We start from the raw sequence: 27,431 nt of genomic DNA on the forward strand, positions 1-27,431 counted from the left end.
TTCAAGCAAATAGCTTTTATAGAAGTAGTTCTTCCTTTTTGTTCAATGCTTGATGTAGGCCATTAAGTAAACTCAGATCTTTTTTTAATTAAAAAAGTAATAATGAATTAGACCTAAAGTGACACATGATATTCAACCATTTACCAAAGCAAAACAGCGAGGAACAGTTCCTGTGATCTAAGGGGAGATCAGAGTGACATGGCTGATGCAAGCCTCATGTCGTCTTTCCTTCTGAGATCAAGGTAAGATTATTTGAAGAAAGAAAAGTTTTAAGTTACTTTCCAATATCAAGCATGTGAAACAATAAAAAGGTAGCACATTATCAGAAGTAGTGTCAACAGCAAAACCCATTTGCATACAGTCCTAGCTGAATCTGTGCTAAAAAGTCAGGTATTTTAAGACATGATCACAAAATTAGGAGTTTAATCCAGAAGTTTATCTTCTAAACAGAGCGACAATCAGTAATACGCATGAAAAACCTTCTGCCACATAATACGGAGAGGCACCATAGTACCATTTTTAGAATATAACAGTCACTGCAGAAAACATGCACAAAACTGCAGCTCTGTCACTTGCATTGTTTGACAGGAACTGCTAACACTGGCACAAATCTTCTCGTCAGAATATTTCACCGAAATGGGTCACATAATACCACTCATCTGGACAGCAGGAGGAAGAGTAGGGAAGAGCGAGCACAGGAGGAGCTGCTGTCCCTCCCCTAGCTGAGGGGGCTGGAGGTGGCACCGAGAGCACCCCAAATCCTGTGGGTGCCAGAGCCACAGCTCCATGTCCTGGACACCCGCAGTAGTGCCCTCTGCACCCCATGCATGCCCAGTCCATTTTATCTCCCTCTCTCGCACTAATGCTGCTCCTGAGAATTATACCAGAGACAGACATGTGCCTCAGTTACTTCAAGCCAAACAAAACAAAGATCCCCCAAAACGAGCATTATGGCGCAGCCACCGTGTGAGAAAGGACTGGTGGAGTACAATCAGGTGAAAGGGCAACCTGGAGGACAAGGCAGCATGAACACAAGCGCTCTGCCTCCTTGCAAGGCCACTCCTTTCTGAGTGGACAAAAGCCTACAACAAAGCACAACTAGGATGCAGGAGAGAAGAAAGTATTTTCCAAATTGCCATAGAAAGAATTTAAGAGCTATTCAAAATGTTTTGTTTCTTTTATGGAGTTTGTCACACAAAGTGGTTTTAAATGTATATTTGGCTTTCATTTATTAGGAGACTAGACTTGCATTCCATTTTAGGAATAATTCATAAAATACACAGATAATGTACAAAGCCATTGTGCCTTGGAGCAAGTAAGTCATCTGGCTTATTTTCAGCTACATTCTTCTGGAATAAAAATATTCAGACAATGATCTTACTGGCAAGATGCTGTAGTCGCACAAACAGTTATATGCATTAGCTATCTACTTTAAAAGACTCCGTGGTGGCAATTCTTTTTTCCATTGCATCCGGTCTCCTTTTGACATTCCATTCTGGTTCAATCACTTCCTTTCTTTGTACAAGGCATAAAATTAAACATTTTTGGTACTTTGACTGACCCCTGAAAGTGCAGTTTGCACTATTAAAAAACACTCAGTGAATAATAAAATGAATAAAATTCTAACTTTCCTGACTACAAAATTAGAAAGGTTTTTAAGAAAACTGCAGGAAAAGACTGGCAATCTGAATATTTTTGAGTATGAAGAATGCAGTTCTCAGGGGAAGGAAGAAGAAACCAGGACTCATTAGGAATGTCAAGCTGATTAAGTTTCAAAGAATATTTAAGGTACAGAGGTTGAAGTTTCCCCTGCCTGGGAATAATGCTCAAAATAAACAAATGATTTAGTTTTTAAGTGGCACCACACAACATTCCTAATGTAATTTATAATGTTAAACAGTAAAGACAAATAGGAACATCTGCTTTACTGAACTTCTATTTTGTTTGAATAATCTATTTCAGTCTTCCTCAGAAAAGGGTAAGAGTGGTTTTAACTGCTTAAATAAAATCCAATCGGTGGAAGATTTTTGCTCACTCCAGATGACAAACTCACTTTGCTTCAAAATTCACTTATTGTGGATTTTCTTCCCAAGAGCTCAATCTCTGTTTTCACAGTGGGAAAGAAGTACGACCACCACCAGTTAACAAATACAGCCAAGGTCAGCCAGCGGTTACTAAAGTGCGTAAAGCAATACTCTAGATCTCTGTTGCAATATCTGCAGAACAACATTAGCATGTGGATGTGGCGCTTTCACTATTAGAAATACCACCATCTATTTCAAGTATATCTTTCCTTACTTGGCCTTGCAGACGTGTTCAATTCTCCTGCTTTAGACCATAATAAGAACTTAAATCTAGAGACCTTTTAATAATCAAGGACGAACTGGAATTGTTGCAGTTGTCAAACAGTAGGTTTCTCTTGATGGTGGTATTTTCTTAAACTATTTCTTAGAATCCTTTCCATTGCATGTACCATGACGTTGTCTTGGGATAGAAAGTTTTCAAGCCAGAATTACACCTTTAGCACGTTGATTTTCCTAACCCTTTACCAGGTAGGACAACGATCTATCTGTGAATGACCTTACCTAAAAGGAATCTGGTATCATAGTTAGGCAGTTGAAAGCAATAAGACTTTCAGGAAGGTGTTGTGTCAGACTTTGTCTCTAGAACAAGTGATGAGTTGAATCAAACTGGTTACATACATACCAAAGCATCAGATGGGGATGCAGTGGTAGGTTACATTTTTGTTTTTATTTTTTTTCCCCAAATAACATCACAACACATTTATACAATGGTTTTCTACCATCCTAATTTCCCTTATCATGGCTCTTTATGGCTCTGCTGACAAGCCTTATGCACAACCTGCCTACCCACTGAAGAAACCATATTAAAATAGCAACATAATTAAGTTAACAATGAGCCATTACTCAAACTGGTGTACCAGATTATAAGATAACCACCTTTCCCACATATTACTGGAAGTGAGCAGAATACTACTCATTTTTTACTACGCAATGCCCTGCAGTTCAGAAGAGTGATCTCATACAACCAAAACACCTCTAAGAGAAGACACAATCCTGCTCGCTAACAAGGAGTTACCTGCAAGATAAAGTAGATTCCAGTGGAAGTTGTACCTCTACATTTGTAGTATTAGGAGACAGGAGCAACTTAAAAGACTTGCCCAAATAAGAGGCTCCTGAGTACCTCTTCTGAGGATACTGCTGAGCTGCCACTCAAGACACTGAGTGTCACCTAGTAGAGATGCTGGAAAGGGAACTTCAGATATTACTATATTCCCCACTCAGTCGAACAAAAAAAATATCCTGCCTCTCACACTTTTTCCCCAGTCAGTGAACCCTGGTGAAGTCATACGCAAGCATTACAGATGCTTCCATTGTGCAGATTCAGAAGTTTTTAAATCCTGCTTCTAGTTTTATGAAGATGTTAACGTTTCACATAGATCGGGGAAATAACAATTTGTTAAACTTTTTGCATAAATAGTTCAGTATTCAAATCATAGAAAAGCAGATTAGAAGAGAATCCCCAAAGGTCATCCTACTGTCCCAAGCAAGGAGTAATTTCACTGAGTCAGTTTTGCTAGACACAGGTTTAACGTGTTCTGTAAGGTCTCCATGATGGAGGCTCCCTACCCTTCATAGCAATCCACTTCAGCGCTTCTCTGTCATTACGAAGAATTTCCACAACATCCCATATGAATGTTCTCTTCTGAAATTTAATTTCATTACTTCTTGCTCAGTCTTACGTGGACCTGAAGGACAGAACATTGCCACGTCTTCTAGCTGCTTCTCATACCTGCAGGCTTCTGGTTTTCCTTCTCAGTCTTTCCTTCTGTAGAGTCAGTCCTTCCAGTTTGTCCTCTGAAGTCCTATTTTCTGGATGCCTGTTTACTCCTGCTACTCCCCCCCGATGTCCCTTCCAGTTGCTCACTACATTAAGTGTAACAGCAGGAGTGCCTGGATGCAGCATTGTATTTACGGCCACAATAGCCAAAGTGAAGAGTTTAATACTAATTTCATGGTTTGTGCAGGTTATAGTTAGGTTAAACACATGACAACTCTTCCTTTGCAATAGCACCAATAATGACTTATGCTTTGCAACAGCTCAATACTGACTTGTATTCAGCACAGGACTACCATAAGCCCTAGGATTGTTCTGCAACACTACTGTCCATGGGCATTGCCCACACCATCTGTGAGGATAATGTTTATTTAAATTCTGTAACATTTAGTTACAGAAATTTTCTGTAAATTTCACCTCAACTGCAAATTTCATGTTCACTTGGTATTTTCTTTTTAGGCTTAACAGCTCACAAAGTAAACAAACAGTTTGAAGAGTGATCAAGTGTTTTACACTAATTTGGATCTTTTGACAATTGATATGCAGTTTTATGCAAACACTGATGGCTATATCCCTCTCTTAAGTGTTCGAATTTCCACCCAGAATGGACAACACTAAGGAAAATATAGTTTAATTTAGAATACGATGGCCTAATATTAGAAATTAGCTAACACAGAACAGGAAATCACAGAACATCCGGAGTTGGAAGGGACCCGCAAGGATCATTGAGCCCAACTCCTGCCTCTACACAGGACTACCTAAAAATCAAATGTTTAAGACTTTCATTTACTTACTTAAGCTTGTTAGTTTGGGGGCAGTGGGGTGCTGGGTTTGCTTGCTTTGCTTTAATTATTGTAGGTTTTTAAATTATTTTATTTATTTTACACTAGGCATGTTTTTCCAAGTATGAAAGAGGTTCTTGGATTTCTAGTTGTAAGTTTAAATCATACAGAAAATAGCATTTAGAATTAGGTAGATAGTACAATTTAATCTTATTTCATAAAAATCTCTAAATTTAGTGCAAGTCCTTACACAGAAATACCCACTAAACACCTCATTCAACCAAGTTTGAAACTGACCACATTAAGTAACTTAATAATTTTGACAACAAAAATGAAAATGCTTCTCCTTTTATCAGTGTTGCCCACAAATACAAAAACAAGGCAGAAAGAACTATCAGCGTAGCACTGATTTTAAGTCCAATTAAGAAGGAAAGATATAAATTCACATGCAAAACAGAATTCCCCAAGGTAACTTACCTCAATGTCTTGTAGGCTGAATTCTTTTTGATCTTTAAAGTTTGCAGCGCCTGCACTCAGTTCCATCAGCATTTTTGCTATTTCTGGTTTTATTGCTGCTGTGAGTCGACTCGCTGCTTCCATGACATGTTCCTGCACGTCTTTCAGTTGCATAGCTGCCTTAGAATAGTGAGAGTTCCTAAATACACTGCTGAAAAGGTCTGTAAGGAAAGTGCTTGTACGGCAAAACACGTTGAGTGCATCCAGATATTTGGAGATTCCCTGCTGGATGTCTGCAATCGGAGTAGTATGGGATACAGGGTGGTTGCAGCTGCCCGCAGCAGCTGAGGAGACCAAAGGGGATGCTGGGGTTGTAGATGCCAGCGGTGCGCTCAGGGTCCTGCCTAGCTCAGGCATTTGATACTGCTGGTGTTGCTGCACTTTTTGCTTGGACCCGCCAAGCAAAAAGCGCCGCTTATAGTCCATTTTGCTTTCTTGTGCACTACAGCAATACATAAGTGAATGCTTGTCCAAAGATCTCTTGAATTAACAATCACTTGTCAAACTCCTTCCCCAAATATATAGTTATGTACAGTAACAGTGGAGGACTGTGTACATAGGTTTCACAAAAGGCATTTCAAAAAGGCAAGTGTCTGTATAATCTGTATCAGCAGTGAGAAAGGCAGCAGATTTGCTGACTTAGTATTTTCAGTGTTCAGTGCAGCCCGGCTGCAGTTATAAACTGTACTCAGAAAGCAAGCCAAAGTATCTTATTAACGCTCTGTCTCGTTCGGTATTCCACTCCGCACACAGAAAAGCAACACTGGAGCAGAGAAGTTATCGCCTACAATTTCCTCATGAGCATATTATTGTCACTTGCTGTTAAGTTTACAAAAGTTATTTTTGTCAACACAAATAATATTTTTAGAAGCAATGCTTTAATACATTTTTCCAATTAGTAATATCAGGAAAAGTGGAGCAAACCACCGATCAACAGCGATTATAAAAGCAGTGCAGAGGCTTCTTCTTTAAAAAAAGCAAATCCTTATGTCAGCAGATCAAATATCTTCAAATGTCTTGACAGATCCAGTCTGCCAAATCAGTTTACTTGTAGTGTCTCTTCTTAATACTGGAGGGAAAATAAGAAATCTGGACTCTGTTTACAGAAGACCTTGCAAGTATAAGCTACTAAAAATTAGAGTGTTTATTATTGCAAGCCTTCTTCCCCTTGCCTTGTTTGTTGAGGTAGTTGTTTCCGTTGTAACATTAAGAAGTGGTGCTTCCAGACTGCATTTGCCCTCAATTGTAGACTCAGAACAAAAATGCACAAATGTATTTGTAAGGCCTCTAGGTCATTTCCTGTGAAGAAAGAAAAAGAAGTTTAAAATGTTATGGAACAATGAGCAGTCCTAAGATTTAATTCCTGCAGTGTCCTGGTATACTTCTCTAGACATACATTGTCGATGACACATAAGATGGAAAGGAAGGGAGAGCTGCACGGACTGTTCAAAAGGCAGTTACAAACTGGTATCCTCACGACACTGAAATCAACACCGCTGAGTGTTTTCTTATTAATTCTCCCATCCTAGACTCAAACTTGAGTAGCAGTTAATCCCCACTGCAACCCTTACACAGTTAAGAACAGAAGAGTCTATTAATGCAGACCTTAGGAGGAGTTAATCATATTTTCTAACCTCATCCTTTTATATAATTCAAAAATTAAGTCAATGAAACCTTTTTTCACATACCATAATTCATTGCAGAAATATGAGACTCCCATTCCTTCTAGTAATTTACTAAATCAACATACAGCTTTTTTTTTTTTTAGTACAACCTTTAGAAAAGCCTGTCTGTATCCTAACTGAGATCCTGTTTCAGGACAGTGGCATTTATCTATCATAGGGGCAAGATCTTATACAAGACAGAACTGCCTAACAGATTGGCCTGAAGAGCAATTTCACCAGACACAAAAGTAGGGAGGAAATACAGGAGTACTACCCTACTCATACTGGCAAACCGAGGTGCAGCTGGACAGCCAAGGGCACTTTCTGGAAGGCATTTGTAGGGAGGTGAAGAGAGCCTGAGCAGCAAGAAAGGGTCAGTTTGCAGCAGGTGACGTTCAAGGCCAGAGATGGAACTTCTGAAAAAAGGCATGAAGATTTTTAAGTCTTTGCTCTTAGCCAAGCATAGCTCCTAACTGGACAGGGTCTGGCATCTCAGGACCACATATGCAAGTTATAGTTGTATCTATACAATGATCACACTTACCCACAAATAAGAAAAAACCAACAACCCTCTGATTTACCGTGTCAAAACACTATCAGAAGGGACGTATAATATAGAGATATACAATTTGTTTTTTATCCGTTCTTAGGCATTAGTCACTCTAAGCCACTCTCTCCTTCTCCTACACGTGCATGTAAGTTGATTTATGTAAGCTGATTTCATCAAACAAGGACATTATTTTTCTTACTGCAATTACCTTTTACAATGTTAATATAAAATAGTAACTCCCCCCCCGAGTACTTCAAAGAATAATCTAGATTTAAAAGGAAGGAACCTTTTAGTTCAACAACAATATATTTCTTTTGCTATTACATTTAAGATATGAAACCTGTTCTAATGTTGTCAAAACGGCTGGGGAATAAAGATAGTATCTTCAGTCAAAATTTCTTCAGACTGGTGGAAAAAAGAACTATCAATTCATTCATATAACGTGCTTTGACAGACATATGAAACAAAACCTCAGAAAAAAGCAGGCAAGACGCAGCAGGACAGAACAACATGAAGGGAGTGGGATATTCTCACACCCACTAAAACAACAGACACGAGTTTTTCAGGAAGTTGCTGCTGCAGATGGTTCTGCTTCTGAGATCTAGAGCAAATATTCTTCCACATTCCCACTTTTTAAAACATGACGAACAGATAAAACACAGCAGACAGTCCCATACACATTTCACCGTCCCTTTTTAAAGTACTTTAAGCTGATTATTTCCTAATAACTAACTTTACACTTCTCTCAATATTCACACTGAATGCATGGAAGTGCAGTAAATCCATTAAAATTGATTCTTACTTTAAAAGCATCAGTGCCTTACAGAAGAAAAATCATTTTTCTTGATTGCATAAAAACATAGGCAGAACAAAAGAGTTAATCTATATGCATTGTGTAAGTAAATTGGTGATTATTTTCCCTAAATAGACATGAATGTCACAGTGCAGAAGAAGTTAAGAAATGGTCGTGAAACATCTAAGTGTTACTTAATGCCAAAAGTAGAAAAAACTAATTAAGGAGGAGTTTGAGCTATACAGCACTGAATTAGGCATTAGAGATGCACTACGCTTTGGTTCTTCGTGTTGAGCCTTTCAGGGTCAAACTAAGGTGGTGAATTGATAAGTCCAATATTTAACTCATACAAAAATCTGCTACACCCTAAAAACCTAAGTGAAATGCCTAGAAAAAGTGGTGCTTTCACATTTCCTACAGCTATGCACAAAGATGATTGATCACTGTTTTACTAACAGACACTTTCACAGACAAATCTGTAAGAACATATTCAACTCTTCAACATCTCATAGCCTTCAAAATTCACTTGTAATAAAACCAACACAAAAGCTTACACCGACAGCTTATGTCCTCAGCATCTAAGAAGATAGACGTTTCTTTAAAGAGAGAACAGTGACAGGTCTTGATACTCCTAGACACTAGGCATGTGGGTAACGCTACAAGTATTACACATTCTGTAATGAGACTCCAACATGCTACGTATAGTAAACACTCTTCCTTTTGTATCTTTTTCTGAAAAAGTGAAGAGAAGACCGTTCCCACGCTCCCCCCTCCCTCCTCAGTGCTGTGGCTCCACCGCTGCTCTTGGCTCATGGACTAGGAGTGGGGACTCCATATTTTAACATTTTGAACTTTGCGTCAATCCAGACCATGCTGTATCAGAAAAAAAATCAAAGGATTTCATTCTGGCAATACAAGAGTAGCATGTTATCTGTCCAAAATGTAACTGCAAAGTTTGTGTTTCATTTTGCAGAAAACACAGATATTCAGAAATCAAGTACAGAAGTCTCAGAGTTAACATACCACAGATCAGAAAGCTGTATGCCTTCCTTTATGTATCTGTGGCCAAAGTGTTGTTCATATACAGTTAGAAGCATATATCGGTAGAGACGGCTTACCCATTTTAATTGGGAGTTGATTCATTTTAAACTATCCCGAACTAAAGATGGATTACGTCCACAGCAACAGAGTATGTTTAGCATCTACAAAACAGAACCACTTAAAACCACTAGAAATTGAAATCCACATGCCAGAGAAAAACAAGTAATAATAGAATTCATTAACAAATTTCATAAGCTGCGAAATTCAATTCTGCCTTCAACTAGAACATCTCCACTCGCAATTAAGAAGCTACATCTATTACTATTTAAGTTGCCTTATCAATGATAATGAGAATATACAGAAGTTTCTCAACAACTGTATAACATTTGATCCATCAATAAAAAGAAACAGCATAGAATTAAGCTACATTACAGGGATTGTCATGCAATTGAAAACATAAGTTAAAAACGAAAGTCTACATATTGCTGGAAAATTCTAAATTACATGTTTTTTGAAGAAAGCTTATATAAATATAGCAATAACAAATCTGCAATACAAAAAAAAAAAAAAACATAGAATAAGCTTGCGGAACCTGATAAACATAGTAACAAGTTACCACAACAAGAAGCTACCTCTTATATACTAGTTATATATGAAACGTGACAAACGTGTCTCACATGATATATACGTTTTAATCTAACCTTCCTGGTAGGAATGCAGCATTTTTCATAAGGTCATTTACAGTTGCTCAAGATTTCAAACAACTATTTCATTTTCTTGGCTGAGGAAATGTGGGTTTGGTGGTTTTGTTGTTATTGTTTTGTTTTTTCTTTGAGGCTTTTTTTTTTTTTTTTTTAAATCAAGCAATAACAACTTTTACACTTTCTTAGTAAAAGAGAAGCTAATCAAGTTTAGATGCAGTTTTGATCAGAGCTAACATATTCTGATTATCTCAGGATCTCCAAAAACCAACAAAAGAAAGGGGCGTGATTTTATATTGACTCTCTCCAATAACAAAAATACCTCTCAAAAATCATCTTTCGAGGATGTTGAAGAAACACAGCATGGTGTATTTTGGGAAGACAAAGAAGGTATCAGCTTTATCAGGACTAGCCAGCACTTGATTAATAGCATAGCTTATACTTCTGGAAGAAATTCATGAAAGTGTTCTTTGTGGGTTCTTTTTGTTCTCTCTCTTTTTTTTTTTTTTTTTTTTTAAAAAAAAAGCTTTTCAGGATAATTTAAGAGCTAAAACTATTTTCCAAAAATTAAACAAGAACGGCAATCTCCAAATAACGCTGACTGGTGGAAAATACCCATTAATCTGTCTGACATCAACTCACCTATTCTGCACCTGTAATTTCTTACCAACACATCATAAATACTGAAAGCATGAAAATGCTTTTACAAGGGTTGACAAGCATCATCATCTTCATCGCCAGGGCAAACAGGGCTCACAGTTTCTTGGGGCCTCGTTCCAGGCAGCTGCCAGGCCGCAGGCACCAGAGAAGCCCACCACCCCCAGCAGGATCAGGATGCCCATGCTGGTAGCTCAGCCTAGCGCCAGGCACCCCACACCACCAAAACCCGCCGCTTTCAGTCAGGTGCCTGTATTTAGGCTACAAAGCCAAAAAGGAAAACCAACCTCTTTTTTCAAGGCTGACAGCCTTTTTAATGGGGTGGACTGCTGTGGCACCTCCTGAATTTTTAAGTCTCCTATTTGAGGAGAAAGGGGAAGAGAGACATCAATAGACTATTAAACCAGTATCATCTTAGTTCTGTTAGCTCACATTGCTTGTTGGGATTCTTTCTTGGCTGCTTGCCCACAACAGTTGGAGGGAAAAAAAAATAATAAAAAAATAACAACTATGCATGCCAATCCTTAGCAAACCCATAAAGCTCCTGTCGGAAACATCCTTCTTGCAGGGTCTACCCTTCCTAAAAGCAGCTCACCAGATGCTCTGGCCCACTGTCCCCCCACACCAGCCCGAGACCGTAACTCACAGGACAGTCCACAGGGTTTAAGTAGTTTGCCTCAGTTTAACCAGACTGTAACTGAGCATTCTGCTTAGTTTTACATAAATCTAAACAGACCAATTTGTTAATACAGAAACTAGTTTTCTAATTTAGTGCTGAAGCAATTAGAAATGGAATCATGGAGATTTATTAAATCTAACTGGGAGGCTCCATCAACTTCACTTTATTAGTTCAAAGACAGATTTCAATCAAGTATCTACCTAATATTTATAGGTAAGTCTCAACTAATTTATTACATTTTGTCTAGGCCATTTTTCCTTTTCAAAATGACTCTCCTTAAAACAAGTCTATTAGCTTATTGGTGCCAGTTTGTGGGTTTTGCCCTTGTACTGAAAATCCTGTAGAAGCCAAGTATGCTACATGTCCTAAATGATAAGCAAAGACAGATATAGATAGCCCCATCACCTGCACCCAAAGAAATAAACCACCGAAGACTTCATCATGAAAATCACTCGGAAACAAAGAGAACTGGAGAAAGCTGAAGAATAACACATTTTCAGAGCTAGGTAAGGACTGAGGGTCCTGATGGCTCAGCACCACACCACCTCACTTCCAACAATCCTCCAGAAAAGGATCCATAGTCCTGAGGCACATAGCTACACTCCCTTTGAAATAACTGCAAGGTGGTATATCTAAACCAAATTCAGAGTTGTCAGTACACTGACTGGATTTTTCCAGGGCAGAGCCTAGACTCTGTCAGGCAGCTTCTTACATTTTGTTTGAAGTGGAACACTTACCACAGAATGGCAGTAACTCCAATCTCAGAAATAAGATATGACAGCCAAAGGAAAATCTGGTGAAAGGAATGTGTTAAACCAAACCTTCTTTCAGACTTCCGTGCCTCCCTGAATGTCAAAAATAGATGCCTGTGTCAGATCAGGATCACTGTTTCAATCCTCCCTTGGCAATAGGCGCTTACCTTATCTGTTTTGAAAACAGGACCAGTTCTCTTTTTAAAGACAACTGTTCATACAAAAGAGAAGGAAAAGAAGATAAGCTACCATATCAAGAATGGACATTAACAAGGCATTTGCACAAAGCACGATAAATTTGTGTCCAATGTGATTGCCACCAGAGACTCAAAACCCATTTCTCTCATCTCCCAAAAGGGTGCACACCTGCCAGAAGCATTTGTGCTCTTGTTCTCTGAGCTGTATAACGTGCTAAGACAAAAAAAAAAAAAAAAAAAAAAAAAAAGATTCATGGGACCACAGTAAAAGCAAGCATAAACATCATAAGCTTTCCAGAAAAGAAAGAAAACAAACAGAGCTCTACCTCTCAGAATGTATTGTCTACAAAGTTCTTGCTATTACCTACAGGAGTGCTTGGGAAGAGAAGCCTGCTCTCTCTGAAAGCAAGCCACTTGCAACCCATCATCTGAAAAAATATGCTCTTCTTCACAACAGAGTTAAGTACCAAAGGCTGTAGTTTCAAGGAAGAGAAGGAAAGTAGACAATTTCTAGACAAGTCTGAGAATAAGTTAACATCTATTCCTATATATGTCCTATTTCAGCCACAGACTTCCCCTCCCGCTGAAGGGAAGGCAGGAAGAAAGGGCTGAACTTGTGAACAGCACTATTAGTTGGCAAGGCGTGCGCATCCTGGTCCAGTTACGGCCATTTCAGATAACTTGCCCCTGCCCTCTGCAAAGGTCTTTCCTCCTAAACCCACCCAGCACATCACTGTCATAGATGCGCTTAAAGCATTTCTGAAGTGCAGCAGAAGCTATTTATGCATTTCTTAGTCAAAATGTACAAACAATGTACAAGCAGTACAAACAAGTATTGGGAAAATGGAATACAACTGTTTTTTTGTTCTCTGGTAAGTACAAAATCAAGGTTTCCCATACTTCTGCAGAAGGCCAGCTTTTACTTGGAGGAGGGCACACGAAGAGCAATGAACACACACACACAATCCTGCAGTCTCATCACAGAGATTTCAAACCTGCAAGCAGTTTAATCTTTGGGCTCAATTCAGCAATGGACTACAGCATATGATTAGTTGTAGTAAAGTCAGCGGTATCTCTCACATACTCAAGTACCTTGTTAAATCATGAATTACAGTTTTCCTGTATAAACAAATGCCAGATGTATTTTTCAGTATCATCAAATGGGAAGAGGAGGTTTTAGTACATGTTGTTAAATGTATGCTAAAAATTTCAACTGAATTTTTCCTTGCCTAAATCTCTAAAATCTCTAACAATTTTTTTTTTTGCAAATTGCTTTGAAAAGCTTAGCTACTGCTGAGTCAGCAGAGATCGAGCAATTGAAGAGGGCTCACTGTAGAGCTTTATTTCTGCTGTTTTAAAATGATTTGATCATGGTTCCAAATACTTCATAAAAAGATTATGCACCCATAAAAATAGCAATGACTCCCACCCTTTGGCAAAGCACTTACAGAAATAATGGAAAGGCACTCTATAAACGCTACCTTCCGCGGCTCTTCTTTCAGAATCAGATTCCTCTCAGGAAGTTTTCATTGCCCCCAATGAGTTATATCTTAAACAAGACTTAAAAAGACAAGTAGAAGAGCCCAAGTCAAATACTACAGCGTTTAAGCATGACATACTACATACACTACTAAATATATACACAAAGAATGGCATAACTTTACAGGAGGCGAGGGACTAAAATAAGAGATGAGATTGACTATGGATAAATTTATCAACTTGTACGTGGGAAAAACATTCCTAGCCTCACACAAAGTGACAGGCTCTAGCCTGATCTCAGCGTTACAACTGTTTTAGCTAAAATGTCAGCCTGATGCTGAATATAAGAGTCAAAAGATTAAGTCTTGCATTACAAATTATTAGCAAAGGAGTGTGTGTGTGTGTATGTTGGGAAAGCTGGAAAACAGTTATAACCCTATAAAAATCACATTTTACCCACACTTCAAATTTAACATGCCATTCTCGTTTCTGGATCCTTCTTTCTTTCCTCTGGCTTAGTAACAGACCAACTGCAGGCTCAGGGAATCCTAAATGCAGCAAATCACCGAAGACAGTTTTAAATGGGTATAGGCCACAAGTTTACCCTGTTCTTGCCTTTCCCTAAGTATCCATTTATAACAACCATGAGGGTTAAACAAGGCTGAATTAGATCAGCTCTGAAGTCTGAATCAATGTGGCCATTTTTGACCTTCTTACTCACTACAACCTAGTGATTATCAAAAGCATCATATCACAATGACATCCTACTTACAACTGCTCTGAAATGGCTGATTTGGGAAACAGAAAACAGTTCTGTTAATTTTCAGACAAGGCTTCCAGCCAAAACAGATACTATACATCATAAATGCCACAGCACTCACACTTAGCAGCTTACACATTTGATTTGTTTTCAATGAAATAAATATTCCTAAACCAAATTTCAGGGCTGTTTTAACTGAGTTTTTGATGCTATGCAGCTTTAAAAAGAAAATCCAGACTCAGAATACACCATGATTTTAGTAACGTTAGACAAAAGTAATGTTTCACGGCAATGAAAATTATAAATTGTCTATACTTTTAAAGCTCTCCTATGAGCAACACATTTTTGAGTACTGGAACTATGAGACAGATTATGTACAGAAAATCCTGTGAAGCCTTTAAGTTTTGATTTTTTTTCTCTGCCTGTTTGTAGCAAGCATGATGAAACCTTTCAAAACATTTGGAGTAACTCAACACCAACCATCTTTCCTTTCCCAAATTATTATGCTGCTTCTAAATTCTCAATGCTTGCTACAGAATATAACTACAACATTCTCTTGATGCTAGACTACATCAAGAAAAAACTGCAAACGTGTTTTCTTAGTTGCATTAAACATACTGATCCTCACCCACTTAACAAATGAAATGGCTACTATGAGCAAGCGTTTCCACATGCAAACTTCACTTTTTCATATTAATAAGTATATTACCATACTATTTCCTTGTGACTGATACTTAAGACTAATCCAGCATTTACTTGAATTTGTTCTCTTCAGCACACATTAAAATAGATAAAGCCTCTAATGTTTGCCTTCTTCCTCACCCAACTCATTCATTGAAATTTCCTACTTGAAAGTCATTAAGCATTCTGAAATATGAATTGCATCTCCAGAAATAGAAAACAGGAGAACATCATATCAGAAACACTGACATCAGCACATGCACTTACTGTCTCATGACAGTTGCAACCATGAGCATTTTTGCCATGTAGCTAACAGAGATTCATGTCCCTGTACCACAGCTCCTGTGTTCTGACTTTCCAAATGCTTACAGGCTTACTGTATTTGAGTAGCAGCAGATTCATCAGTGAACAGCTGGAGTTTTGCCCAGGAAAACAAACTATAGTCTATACTGAAGAGAGGGACATGATGATTAGGCCTTTCAGATCCCTCTCATGTTGAAAATTATGGAATTATCAGAAAACTGTAATCATGAAAATGTTAATCTAAGGAGAATGTATTTTTATAGCAAATGAACATAATTATGTTTACCATATTTGGGCCCGAAGTTGGCTGGCAATTCAGTCTGTATATAGACAGCAATATCTGATTCACTGTCACAGGATATGAATAAACCAGAGCAATCCAGTGTGCATAGCAGCCTTTCTCCTATAACAAAACCAAATATCAGTGTGTACATAATACTCCAAATGCACCAAATAATAATATTGTAAATCACAAAGTAGTTTAATAGCTTCAACTTTAATTCTAAAATAATTCTTGAACTAGATCTTTGTAACAGGAGACTTTTGGAAGCTGTCAGAATGATTTGCTTCTAAGAAATCTACATTTTTATACAATAAATTATGTAGAACTAATTTCTGTAGCTGATGAAGGAACAGTGGTGACAAGTAATTTGAGATCATAAAGATTAGAAAACTCAAAATGGCAGCATGCATACTTCATAACCTTTCTTCAAAAAAATGCTTATATGTCTTCAGCACAGCCTTCTCCTTCTCATTAAGGCCAGAATTTATAAGTCTTAATTAAATATAGATGAGACTTAAAATAGCACTAACTCATCCTGCATAGTTGGGGTCACAACACAATTAGTTACAAGATGAACTGCAGGAGCACCCTCCAGTTTTTAAATCTCTGATAGAAACCAAACAGGAAAAATATAGCTACATCTTGGCTTAGCACTTAGCTAGTTCTGCCTGCTTTACAGCAGACAACTTAAAAAAAAAAAGTTCCCTGAGTTGCTCAATCTTCTGCAAGTCTTATTAACACTGGTTCAAACAGAAGTTAAGCACCAGAGACAAAAGGATTCTCTTCCTGCCCTTCTTAAGCAAGCCTATGGTTCCAGCAGGTACCACCCCATGTTTATTACAATGGCAACAGCTTAAATCTTTTCAGACTCCAGCATCTAGTGCCATCTATTAGCTGCTTCAGTAATCCTGCTTTCTGTTTCAGTTCATGGAATAATTTGTTGCCTTTTATCCACACAATGTAAATGTCAGAATAGGCCACAGGTCAACTTAAAATCAAAAAGCTGCAGACTGAAGGTTGAGGACTATTAGTGTAGTCTTAGGTCTCCATCCCCTCCTTACACTGATACAGCTGTGAGAAATTTCTGGTTTCTTAGGCACTTAGATGTTTGGGTTTTAAATTTATGTTCCCAGGAAGACTAGCTTGATTACATCTACTTTCTTTGTATTAAAAAAAAAAAAAAAAAAAAAAAAAGAAGACGTTAGTATTTTAGCAGACTACTGTTCTCCTGCTTCTTTAAAACAGTTTACACTCAACACTGAGGTTTATTTATTTCTATCAACAAAAATAAAATTACACATTTGGAAAATAAATCTCATTTTCTAAACTTAGTGTAGACACTACTAAGGGATATAAATAACTTAACACAACAGCAATTTGCTAACAAACGCATACATGGAATTCCACCGGCACGTCTCAGCAGCGCACGCAGCTCTGCCTGCCTCCAGCTTTAAGCTACTACATCAAGTGTATGGCAGGGAAAGGCATACAACAGACAAACCGATGTTGAGATAAATTCTGATGCGATTTGATGCAATGCCATTTTCTCTTTAAAAAAAATCCATTGTTCTTGGGTTAAAATTACTCCCCAAACCACTCTCCAAATTAAGTTATCAATTGTTAAATAATTATCTGACCTAATTTGCAACATAAAAAGCACAGTCAGACCAGCTTAGCATGTCCTGAAAGTAGAAAAACTGACAGTTTTATACAAACAGCTAAGCTCCCATCCATCTGCATAATTTGTCACCGAGTTATTATGTGCCAAAATTTCTACACCAAGTTGTGCAAGAAATCTCTCCCAGCAGAGGGTACAATGGGAGATTTATGCTGCTGTAATACATCTTGGAAGAGAAATACATGTAATGTTTTAACCCATACAACAAATGAATGTGATCTATTGACTAGAAACCAGAGAAACATCCATAAGCAAACCTAAACACTTAAACTTTACTAGATCCTTCTGAAATCTGACTTGTCCTGTTCCCTCTGAAGCCCCTAGTATCACTGGTGCAACAAATCCCACACACGCAGCAGTGGAAGATCCTAACTTCACTAACCAAGCACATCCACCGCTGGATTTCAATATTCACTAACAGCTGATTTTTGATCACAAATGAAGACTAGAAAGAAACATTTAAAATTTTACCTATCTACTGCTGCGCCAACTATTTTTAAAAATAATTATCAAACGTGAAACTAGGCTTACACATTTAGATTATTTTAGCCAACTAATGCTCCTTCCCAGTAGCTTACGTTGGCAAAGGGCTTTCTGCTGCAGAAATTGCGACACAGCAACACTTTGCCAGCCATAACACATGGCAAAGATGCCAAACACATTCAAGCAGTGTTTCAATACGAGCTAGTGCATCTATTACTGCTCCAGCCAGACCCCTTTCAAACACATTTCTCTGTATTATGCTTAGAAAAAGCAACCTCTTCGCCAGTGGGGCTGTTTGTGCAGAGGGCGTGCAGACGGCCCAGGCAGAACCACCCCAGTGGCACCACGCGCTGCCCATGCCTGATGGACCAGGAGCAAGCGATGGTAAGGAGAAAGTCACCATGCACAGCACCAAGCACCCAGGATATATGTGGCAAGTTTTACGTAATCTATTACAACAACTCACCCAGGCACTCTTTTTGCCCTGCTGGATTTCCTGCCTTCTCCCCATCCCCCAAGCAGGCTCCAAACCTTGAAGTAACCTTGTTCTGCTCTCCCCCCCCAGAGACGGCTCCATGCCTGAAACATAACCTCTAATCTTATTTTCTATTTCTAGCATACAATTCACGACCCTTATCCCAATTTTTAAATTAAATATCCTCTGCGTTGCAGACTGTTTCCTATAGTCATGATAGCGCACACACTACGTCAGAACTTACAACCATATGCTTCTGGTCGAGAACAATTTTACATCACTTTTAAGGGCATTAGAATTAGAAACACCCAGCGTTTTTGTATTATAGGTTTAAAAGCCTCCTCTGAAAAAGAAGTTTTCAATGCTGCTGCCAGAACTGCGCTGCAATGAAACAGCTTTATTTGTTGTAAGGTTTAGATAAAGACCTTAAAATACAACAGAAATGCATTTCAGGGCAGTCTGCAAAGTGAAGCATAAACCTACAGCAATTAGAGCGACTTAGAGAATATTTACAGACATTAGGCTGAAGTCTTAAAAACTGCAGGGTTTTATTACAAAGGAAGTCTTATCATCTAACACCATCTACTTATTAGATGGATTTTGCTTAAACCTGCATTTTTTTTTTTTTGACAACAACAAAATACAGAGTTGACCATTGATTCTGCAACATTTCCTACACAAAATATATTAAAATCAAAATAGTCTACCGGATCAAATGTCTATCCAGACCACAATGATTGGGGTCTAAAATTGTACTTCTAATTAGTTAGCACTATTCATAACTCCCTTTCATACTTCTATCAATATTTAATTTAACAGTTGCTAGGGTGAAATGTCCCATCATGTACAAATTCTCCTACAGAAGCACTTTGATACAGAACAACTCCCTGAAGAATGAAAAAATATTTTTCTGTCTCCAAAGTGCCAAAAACGTTTCCAGGAGGTATCCGAAGCCCGGAGGTTGCAGTCTGACACAGTCAGGCCCTCAGAGCTGCACAGTTACAAGTACGTGTCTGCATTTTCATCGGCCACATGCTAACACTCTTCCACCTACCCCCAAATAATCTGTTTCAGTCCTAGGAAACACGTCTCAGAAAGCAGCGGGAATGCCTATCACTGCTCAGTTGGCTGTGCTTACTCTGCAGTGAAGGACAGCTTTGGTCACTAGGCACTAGTGACCAAAAGTGGAAGGAAAAAAAAAATGGTAAATTCCAATGAACCACATAGCAAAATATTGATAATGCTTACAGCAAACCAATAGATAGCCTTTGAAAACAAGACTAACTACAGAGGTATTATTTTACTTTCTTTAATCAGAAGATTAGTCAGCCTAGAATTATAAGAGCAAACAAATTGTCATTAGAAGTTCAAAATTTTTTTTCTGAATTATATTTTGGATATAATCAGTTGTTGGGACAACTTGGCTACATAAGCAAAATTAGGAAAGAAAGAACAATCTTTGTACTAAGACATGAAGTGCTACAACATGCTTTGTTAAATTTATATATTCTATCAGCATGTTTTACAATAAATACAGTTTATTTTGCATTAGTCTGCACAGGCAGTTCTAATAAATGCCATTAGTATGTTCTACTTTCTCTCTCCCACTCCTCCTTCAGCCTCCATCCTATTCTCAGCAGGGCATCATTTGAATTTATTGGTAGTTCCACAGAAACTGAACTGTGCAAGTGGGAGGACAGCCTCTAGCAATTAAGAATAAAAGCAGATAAGTGAACATAAATTAGACTTGAGAAAAACAAGTGCAAGAATCTCTTAGGGCAGCAGAGCTGGATTTTGAAACTGACTGGAAAACAATAAATATAAAAAATTTAAGTCAGAGTCAATCATCAATATACTTATCAGATCAGTTTATACCATGAAGTTAGCATGCCAACAGGAGCAGTACAATCTTAAGCAGCCCAAAGTGAAATTCATTCCCAGGTGGTGACTGGAGAAAAAACAACATTACTATCTGTACTAAAAATAAAGAAACTCATTTATGTTGATGATGTTACAAGTCAAGACTGCCCTTCCCTTACCAAGGAACGATGTTTTACGAAGATACTTCTGACATTGATTTCACTGAGTCTTAAGGTTCAATGTTTGAAAGCTTCTCATCTCCCCTCTATCCTAAAATGAAGGCTAAAAACATCTAAAAAAACTCACTGAAATTCTCATGTCAATGAATGATGGCCACAAAAATTTATCATACCACTAGGAAACTATTTGCCAGTATGTTTTCAAAAAGGATACTGTTATTCAAATGGAAAAACACTATGACTGCCCAACAATCCAAATAACTGTTTCAAAATACTAAATTCATTAAACGTTTTATTACTGTGGTCTCCCTAAAATACGAAATTAAAGAACTAATACAATTTGCTTGTCAGATGTAAATATTTTATAAATGGTTTCCCTGCAGTCTCTGCTTTCAGTAATAAGAATTACAGAAATAATTCCAAAATCCTTATTGAGTCTAACATTAAGAAAGCCTTTACATTTTCATAACTCTTTCTACCCCCACCTTTCTTAAACTTTCAGGAACATAGCATAAGTGGTTTTAGTCATGTAAGAGTATTCTTTGTCATAAAGTGTGCCACCTACCACAAACTGTGAATCAAACATTTTCACATCTGATTCAGTGCACACAGAGCTTCCCCGCCAGGTGAGCCTGCAGCCTGCTCAAAACCCACCTTCCTGCAAGAAGCTAGACACCGCTGCCATCAACGCCACTCAGGAATCACAGCCAGGGATTTTGTATTTCAACACGGATCCCATCTAGGACATATTCTTTATTTTCAAGTTCTTGAACCACAGTGGAACATTCACACAGTAGCTGCATACAGCTCAGCCAGGCTGACTTTGGACACCACTCATCATTCCATTACTAGTCCATGATCAACATTATACGCCACGGCAGTGTCCATCTCCCACACCACGCAAACTCATCGTGGTGCTTTCAGGAAGCACAGGACACTGGTGTCCTCCATCTTGCTCTCAGAAATGTATACTGAGATGCTCGTAGATCAGCTCTAAGCCCTGAAGAACGTTGCTTTGAGACACTGTGGATCTTTTACAAAGTGTTCTATTTATATTTCAGCAAAATGAAGAAAAGCTGTCAAAAAGTAGAGCCAACAGGCTAAGCAAAGACTAAGTAAGCCCGTGAAAAAAATGACTTCTGCCTATTCCAAAAGGTAAGCATTCCTCTATTATTCAGTAATCGAGACTGGGCCAAACAGTTCATTAAAGTATTTCCCTTCCAACTTTTTCTCAAATTTAATTTGGTAGCTAAAACCCAATGAATTCTTGAATATTTAGATGGTGTCCGTTCTGTGAGAAATGGGAAATTATTTCCAACTACACTCCATGCAATTCTTACAGTTCCTAAATCTAACCTTGTAAATACCCTGGTTTCTTTCCCCTACCCCTAAATACGTTTTTTGTTTAACGTGTTTAAATACTTTACCTTCTTTTTCCTAACACAGGGAGATGGGCTTTGGGCAGAAGAAAAAAGGCAAACACGGTCTGCTAGTGTAGTCACTTCTGCCCAAGATCTTCCACTGCTAAAGGACTTCTCCCTTCTGTCTAACCTGCAACAGAGTTAGGAGATAAAAATAAAAATAATGACTCCTTCCACAGATGTCCCAGGAGAAGATGAGTGGAATTATTACTTGGGTAAAAAGTTCACCTTATATTTGCTTTAAGATAAACAGCACAGTAATAGTCCCCCACAGAACAATTAGCTGTTTGGAAAGAAGCTGCTAGACCTACCAGCTAAGTAAGGCTCATGTTTTCTCTATTTTTCTTAACTATGTTCTCCATTTACAGATAATATATCTTCCACATTTTCCCCCTTTTTGCAAACTCACAGAAAACCAAACTTGTATATAACCTGCTCCAGAGTTACTGACTGTAGAAGAAAGTGCAAATTGCTCCTCACAATCAAACAAAATAGCTAACACTTTTCTGTGGGAAGGATTTCTATCCATTCCTGTCTCCAAAACATCGTATGGTGAAAAACAAAAAATTGTGCTACTACTGCTACTGATATGCCTTCCTTCCAAGACTCTCTGTAAGGATCTTGCTCTATTTCTAGAGTTATTCTATCAGGCAATTATAACTCTATATTCTGCATAAGCTTACAACATGTATATGTAGCAATCTCCTATGAGAACACTGGTAAACAAATGCAGACATGCTAGATTTATTTTTTCCATCTTTTCCTCAGAAACTCTGCTTTTCCCTGTCTATTATAATCTAAAGGTTGTAGTTACCTGTGAATTTTGTACACTAAAATTCTTATTTTTGCTCCTATGGTATTGGTCCGATTTTTAATTTCTTTTTCCTACTTGTAGATTTCAAAACCGTTGTATTAGAAAGGCATTCTTACAGCTCATCAAGGTATTAATATTTGGTTTTATTTGCAAGTTCTTATTCACAACAAATACATCCTGCTTACACCTGACAGTACATCATGGAATAGGCACATACTAGGTATGTACTGTTTTAGTAAGAGAATAGCATTTCAAAAGATCATTTTCTCAAAATTTCCATTCTAAAAATAAGGAAAATGACCTTTATTTAACATGTCCCATTACGTGGCTGGGGCAGACCGTACCACTTCTTGCTTTTATCAACTATTTTATTCGGAATACTCTACACTGAAGTCAGACCTGGGACTAGCTTCAAAGTAGTATTTTATACATCAAGGCATTTTTACCTTCAACTACCACTTGTATTTCTGTGCAGCAGGGGAGTTTAAGCCAAACTGAGTTTAGAACAACAGTAATCTTTCACATTTTCAACATGGCAGACCTCTCTGCCTCCTTCAGCTAGCATTGCAATCCTCACTGTGTAATGCATACAAACAGGAGCATTTTCAATGGGAATTAAAGTAGAAAACGGAAAAAAAAAAAACAACTACAAAACGAAAAAATCACCAGGAGAAAAGTATAGTGACTGGATTCAGTGGCATTAGAAAATGAGATGATTGCGGGCTCGGCAGTGAAACTGACGGTTTTCTTTATAGTGCATGAATATGATGATCAAAATTAGCTTAAACTATTTATGGTGTCTCAAATGCTATTAGCAAGGCATTCTGCTGCTTGAGTTCTTATATGCATACCATCATTTTAAACAGCACAGCCACTTACAAAATGCATTTGTATCTCCCCTTACAGCCAACATATTGTTCTCTGTCTGGAACAGAAAATGCTTCCATCAACTGTTTTACATATCTTTCAGAGTATTCTGTTGGCATTTCTTGGCCTCTGAAGTTGAAATGTATAGACTCCACTTATGTAGACTTGTCCATATTTTGGACGCTGTCTTTTTGGGCAGAATGATATCTGCCTATGACAGTGCAAGGTAAACGAAGGCAGTGAATTACAGGTCTTAAGTCAACGGTGTGATGCAAAAGGAAAAGAAAAAAACACCACTCCCTAACAACACAAACCTTTAGAGACAGCTACGCAGGGGATAGGAAGTTCACTAAGTAAACAGTGCTTTAAGGCACAACCAGTTTTTTTCACCAAGTGTTATAACCAGTATTCACACATACCTAGTTGCACAATATTCACTTTAAGTCCACTGTCGCAAATCCTGCCAGTTTAACTTTGCTCACTTAGGATTCCTTTTAGAAAAATACATTTAGCAAAGGTAAAGCACACAAGATGCCCCACATTCACATATGTTACTCTTCAACATTCTGTATAACTGAATCAAAATACAGCATACCTTCTTGTCTGTACAGTCCACAGCATGACAAGCAACAAAATATTAAGTTAAAAGGGAAAGGACAACAATTAGGTAGTGAAGAGTATTTTTTAAGCTACACTTACCCTTGCTTTTCCTGATAGACAATTTAACGTGCAATGAAAAACAACCAACACAGTAAAGACAAGCAATTTGTGCTTCTGAACAGAATATATCAAATAGCATACGCAAAGAAGAGAACGTATTACTTCCCTGAAGCAACAAATGTTTTGAAAAAGAAACTGCTTCATCTGTGCTAAAAATTCTGGAGCAAAACACACATTCAACTTTTAAGCAGAAAGTGACTAACTGAAATAGATAATTTTCTTCTGCTTCAGGAAGCAACATGCTACAGACTGAGAAGACCATCCACTTGCTGAACTGCAAGCTTAAGAAATTGTCAATAAGAATTGTCAATATCTCAGAAATAAACACAACTTAATGTCAAGTAAAATTTTATCAGTAGGTTTCTGTAAATATTGTAATGCACAAAAAGTTGAGGGACACTAAGTCCTTTCGAGAGGAACATGGAGCAAAAGATACGAAACACAAGAGAAGGCAGCCTAGGCAAACATTTTCCATCAGTAATTCTGCAAAGTGCAAGGGATGTGGAAACGCACTTTAAAACACAAAACAGCAAACAAGAGGGTAAGGACAGGCAATTCTAGAGAGACCAGCAGCAATATGCTAATTATATACACTCCCTTAGAAACTGACTTGAGAAATTTAGTTTAAAAACACAATAAATAGTCAAAAAAAAATAAAATCAATCCATTGGATAGGTAATAAACTCTGTGCAGGTGTTTAAGAACCAATTAAACTTATTACACTGTACCTCATAACCAGAGTAGCTATTCAACCCTCAGCTCTGGTGCCTGCAAGCCCATCTACACACCAAGTGTTCAGTCCAAAGGCATGTTAAAGCATGCTCTTCCGAAAAGCATTCTGAATCAAAGACACCGTGAAAGGTTTTAATGTAGTAACTCTGACATCTGATCGGCAGCAACCTAAAAAGCGTTAGAGATTCAGTGACAAGAACATCTCCTGATGCTTGAAAGACAGCACCTGATTCAAAAGAGATCTCTGCAGCTGTCAACTAAAACCAGGGTCACTGCAATACAGTGAGAGAAGGCAAGAGAAGGTAAGAGTAGAAGAGTTGCAAGTCTTTCAGCACACATTCAGGAGAAACACAATAAAGGGGCTAATCAGTTTGTTTTTCATTTGTCTGACCATCAGACAATTCTAACTAATCATCACAATAACTTAACTGTTCCAGAAACTAAAATGGAAAAAGAAAAGATGCTTCCTGATGTGTCTTCAAAGGAAGAAAATGCGTTTTTCCCCAAAGCATCTCACTTAATCTTGTGCGTCAACTACAGATTTACTCTACCATACCAATCCATCACCACAAAAATGTAACATTCCTATATAAAAACAAAACATGTATCATTAGTGGTTTTCAAAAGATCTCACGTCCAGCAACATCTGCAGAGCAATAGATTTCTCTTAACCAGAGCAGAATCTTTTCTAACCACAAAAGCAAGCATCGGATTAATTTCAAAATAGCACAGGTCAGCTGCACCACGTTTCCATGTGGATAAAGCAAGAAGTGCACTTGACCAAAGACTGCCAAACTACCTCACATTCTGTCCCATGACCTAAGACCAAATATTATATGAAAGATAAATATTATATGAAAGATATTTTAAATTAGAGTTGATAACCACAGAATGCACTTGCTAAGAAGAACTTGAACAAACCCATATTAAATTCATGGTCAAATCATCACAATTTTATATAATGTTTGATAACTGCTTAGCTAATTTTGCAATAATTTGTCTCAAACTTTACAACACTCGTTCCTCTTTGGTCTTGAAGTAAGATCAAAGTGCTGAATTTGAAATAGCAATCCGTTGTCCTGTAGCTTATTGCAACATTTGGAGTAAGAAGGTTTATTATGAGATCGGGTCCCTTCCAACTCGGGATATTATATGATTCTATGATTCTAATGGGATTGCTAACGAGAAAAGGTTTTCTTTCTCTTCCAGAAAGCAACACAAGACAGAGAGAAAAATGGGAAGCTCTCTGGGTAAGGACTCTTTCTACAGTTTAATAGAGAACCAAGCACATTCCCAGTAATGGCATACGTGTTCTTTTTCCAGCATTTTGTCCTAATAACTGGCATTTCCTCCCAGCACCTCAAGCAATTTTTATTAGCATGGAAGTCTCTTAAGAAAAAGAAGCCATAGAAATAAAAGTCTGCTTTTACTTGCATTATTTCAGGAAATTTTATTTTTAGTTAATGTAGCCCTGCTCTTCCATATAAAAACTTCAGCAGCTTGTCTTCAGAAATAGCTAAAACAGAAGTACAGGTTATAATACTACCAAAATTTTAACTTGGCTTGTATCACAACTTGTGTATCTATACCAGTTGCTGCCCAGCACAGTTTATTTGTATTCCACTGTGAGTTAGCAAAGTACGTCAGTTTGCTCTCTGTAGGTGAAGAATGTACGAGTATCTACGCAAACCTCTGCTTTCCTGCCAACAACAGCGGCAACCTGGCAGGCTTGATCACTTCATTTGTACTGCTCAGAACTGGGCTCAGGAAAGTAAAATTCTGATCGCTAACGGATCTTATACATTTTCTTCATTGTTTGATCATAATCCAATTAATGAAAGTTTTTAGCTTTTCTAAATGACACACCTATTTAGCTTTAGATCTATTTTTGGTACCACGTTAAAGCTCTCAGCTACATCACCTGCTTGTAAATGGTCATTTCACATTGGAAAAAGCGTACAACTTATTACCTTGTTATGCAAATATTTGCGAACTGTGTCGTTCAGCCAAATGAAAATAAATACCTAACTATATCCTTGGTAAGAGGCTAAATACAGTTTTTCCAGAGCTACGAAACATTCACTGATGAAGTTGGATTCTGTACAACATATTTGCACAGGTTTAGTTAACACTGTTCTATACTATCTGGCCTTAACTACTGCTTGGACAAAGAACTGTAGACCACTCAACAGTAAGCAATACTGCTATGCTTCGCTCCAGATAAATAAATCAATATATTCTTGTCTCAAAATCCTTCTATTTCTTTACTAATCACAGGTGCTTTCAGCAAAAGACAAAAAGTTGCATTTGTTTTTATGTTCATGTGACGTACATGGTATCATCTGAACATCTGGAGATGATGAAACCATTGGACATTGAAGTTACCTGACCAGAAGCATGCAAAAAAATACAGATTATAGAACTGGAAGAATGAAATTTTTAGCTAGTCTCTTCCTCCTCATATTCTTCCTCCTTCTACAAAATACCATCTGGTGCAAGACTTGGA

The 27,431-nt window shown here is 37.8% G+C and overlaps 1 protein-coding gene across 2 annotated transcripts in view; it reads right to left on the minus strand.

The window, feature by feature from the left end:
- The window catches only part of GARRE1 (granule associated Rac and RHOG effector 1), a 51,841-nt gene that overhangs the window by 18,496 nt on the left and 5,914 nt on the right, over positions 1-27,431 (minus strand). The window contains exons 2-3 of one of the 2 annotated variants that reach the window (XM_035336431.1): positions 15,700-15,816; positions 5,118-6,455 (exon numbers count right to left, since the gene is read on the minus strand). In XM_035336431.1, coding sequence (XP_035192322.1) covers positions 5,118-5,612 — 495 coding nt within the window. In that variant the 5' untranslated portion in view covers positions 5,613-6,455; positions 15,700-15,816. The remainder of the gene's footprint in view (positions 1-5,117; positions 6,456-15,699; positions 15,817-27,431) is intronic. The other variant, XM_035336432.1, reaches the window with a different exon arrangement.

This window comes from Oxyura jamaicensis, chromosome 11, assembly GCF_011077185.1.
Source record: "Oxyura jamaicensis isolate SHBP4307 breed ruddy duck chromosome 11, BPBGC_Ojam_1.0, whole genome shotgun sequence".
In the NCBI taxonomy this organism is placed as follows: domain Eukaryota; kingdom Metazoa; phylum Chordata; class Aves; order Anseriformes; family Anatidae; genus Oxyura; species Oxyura jamaicensis.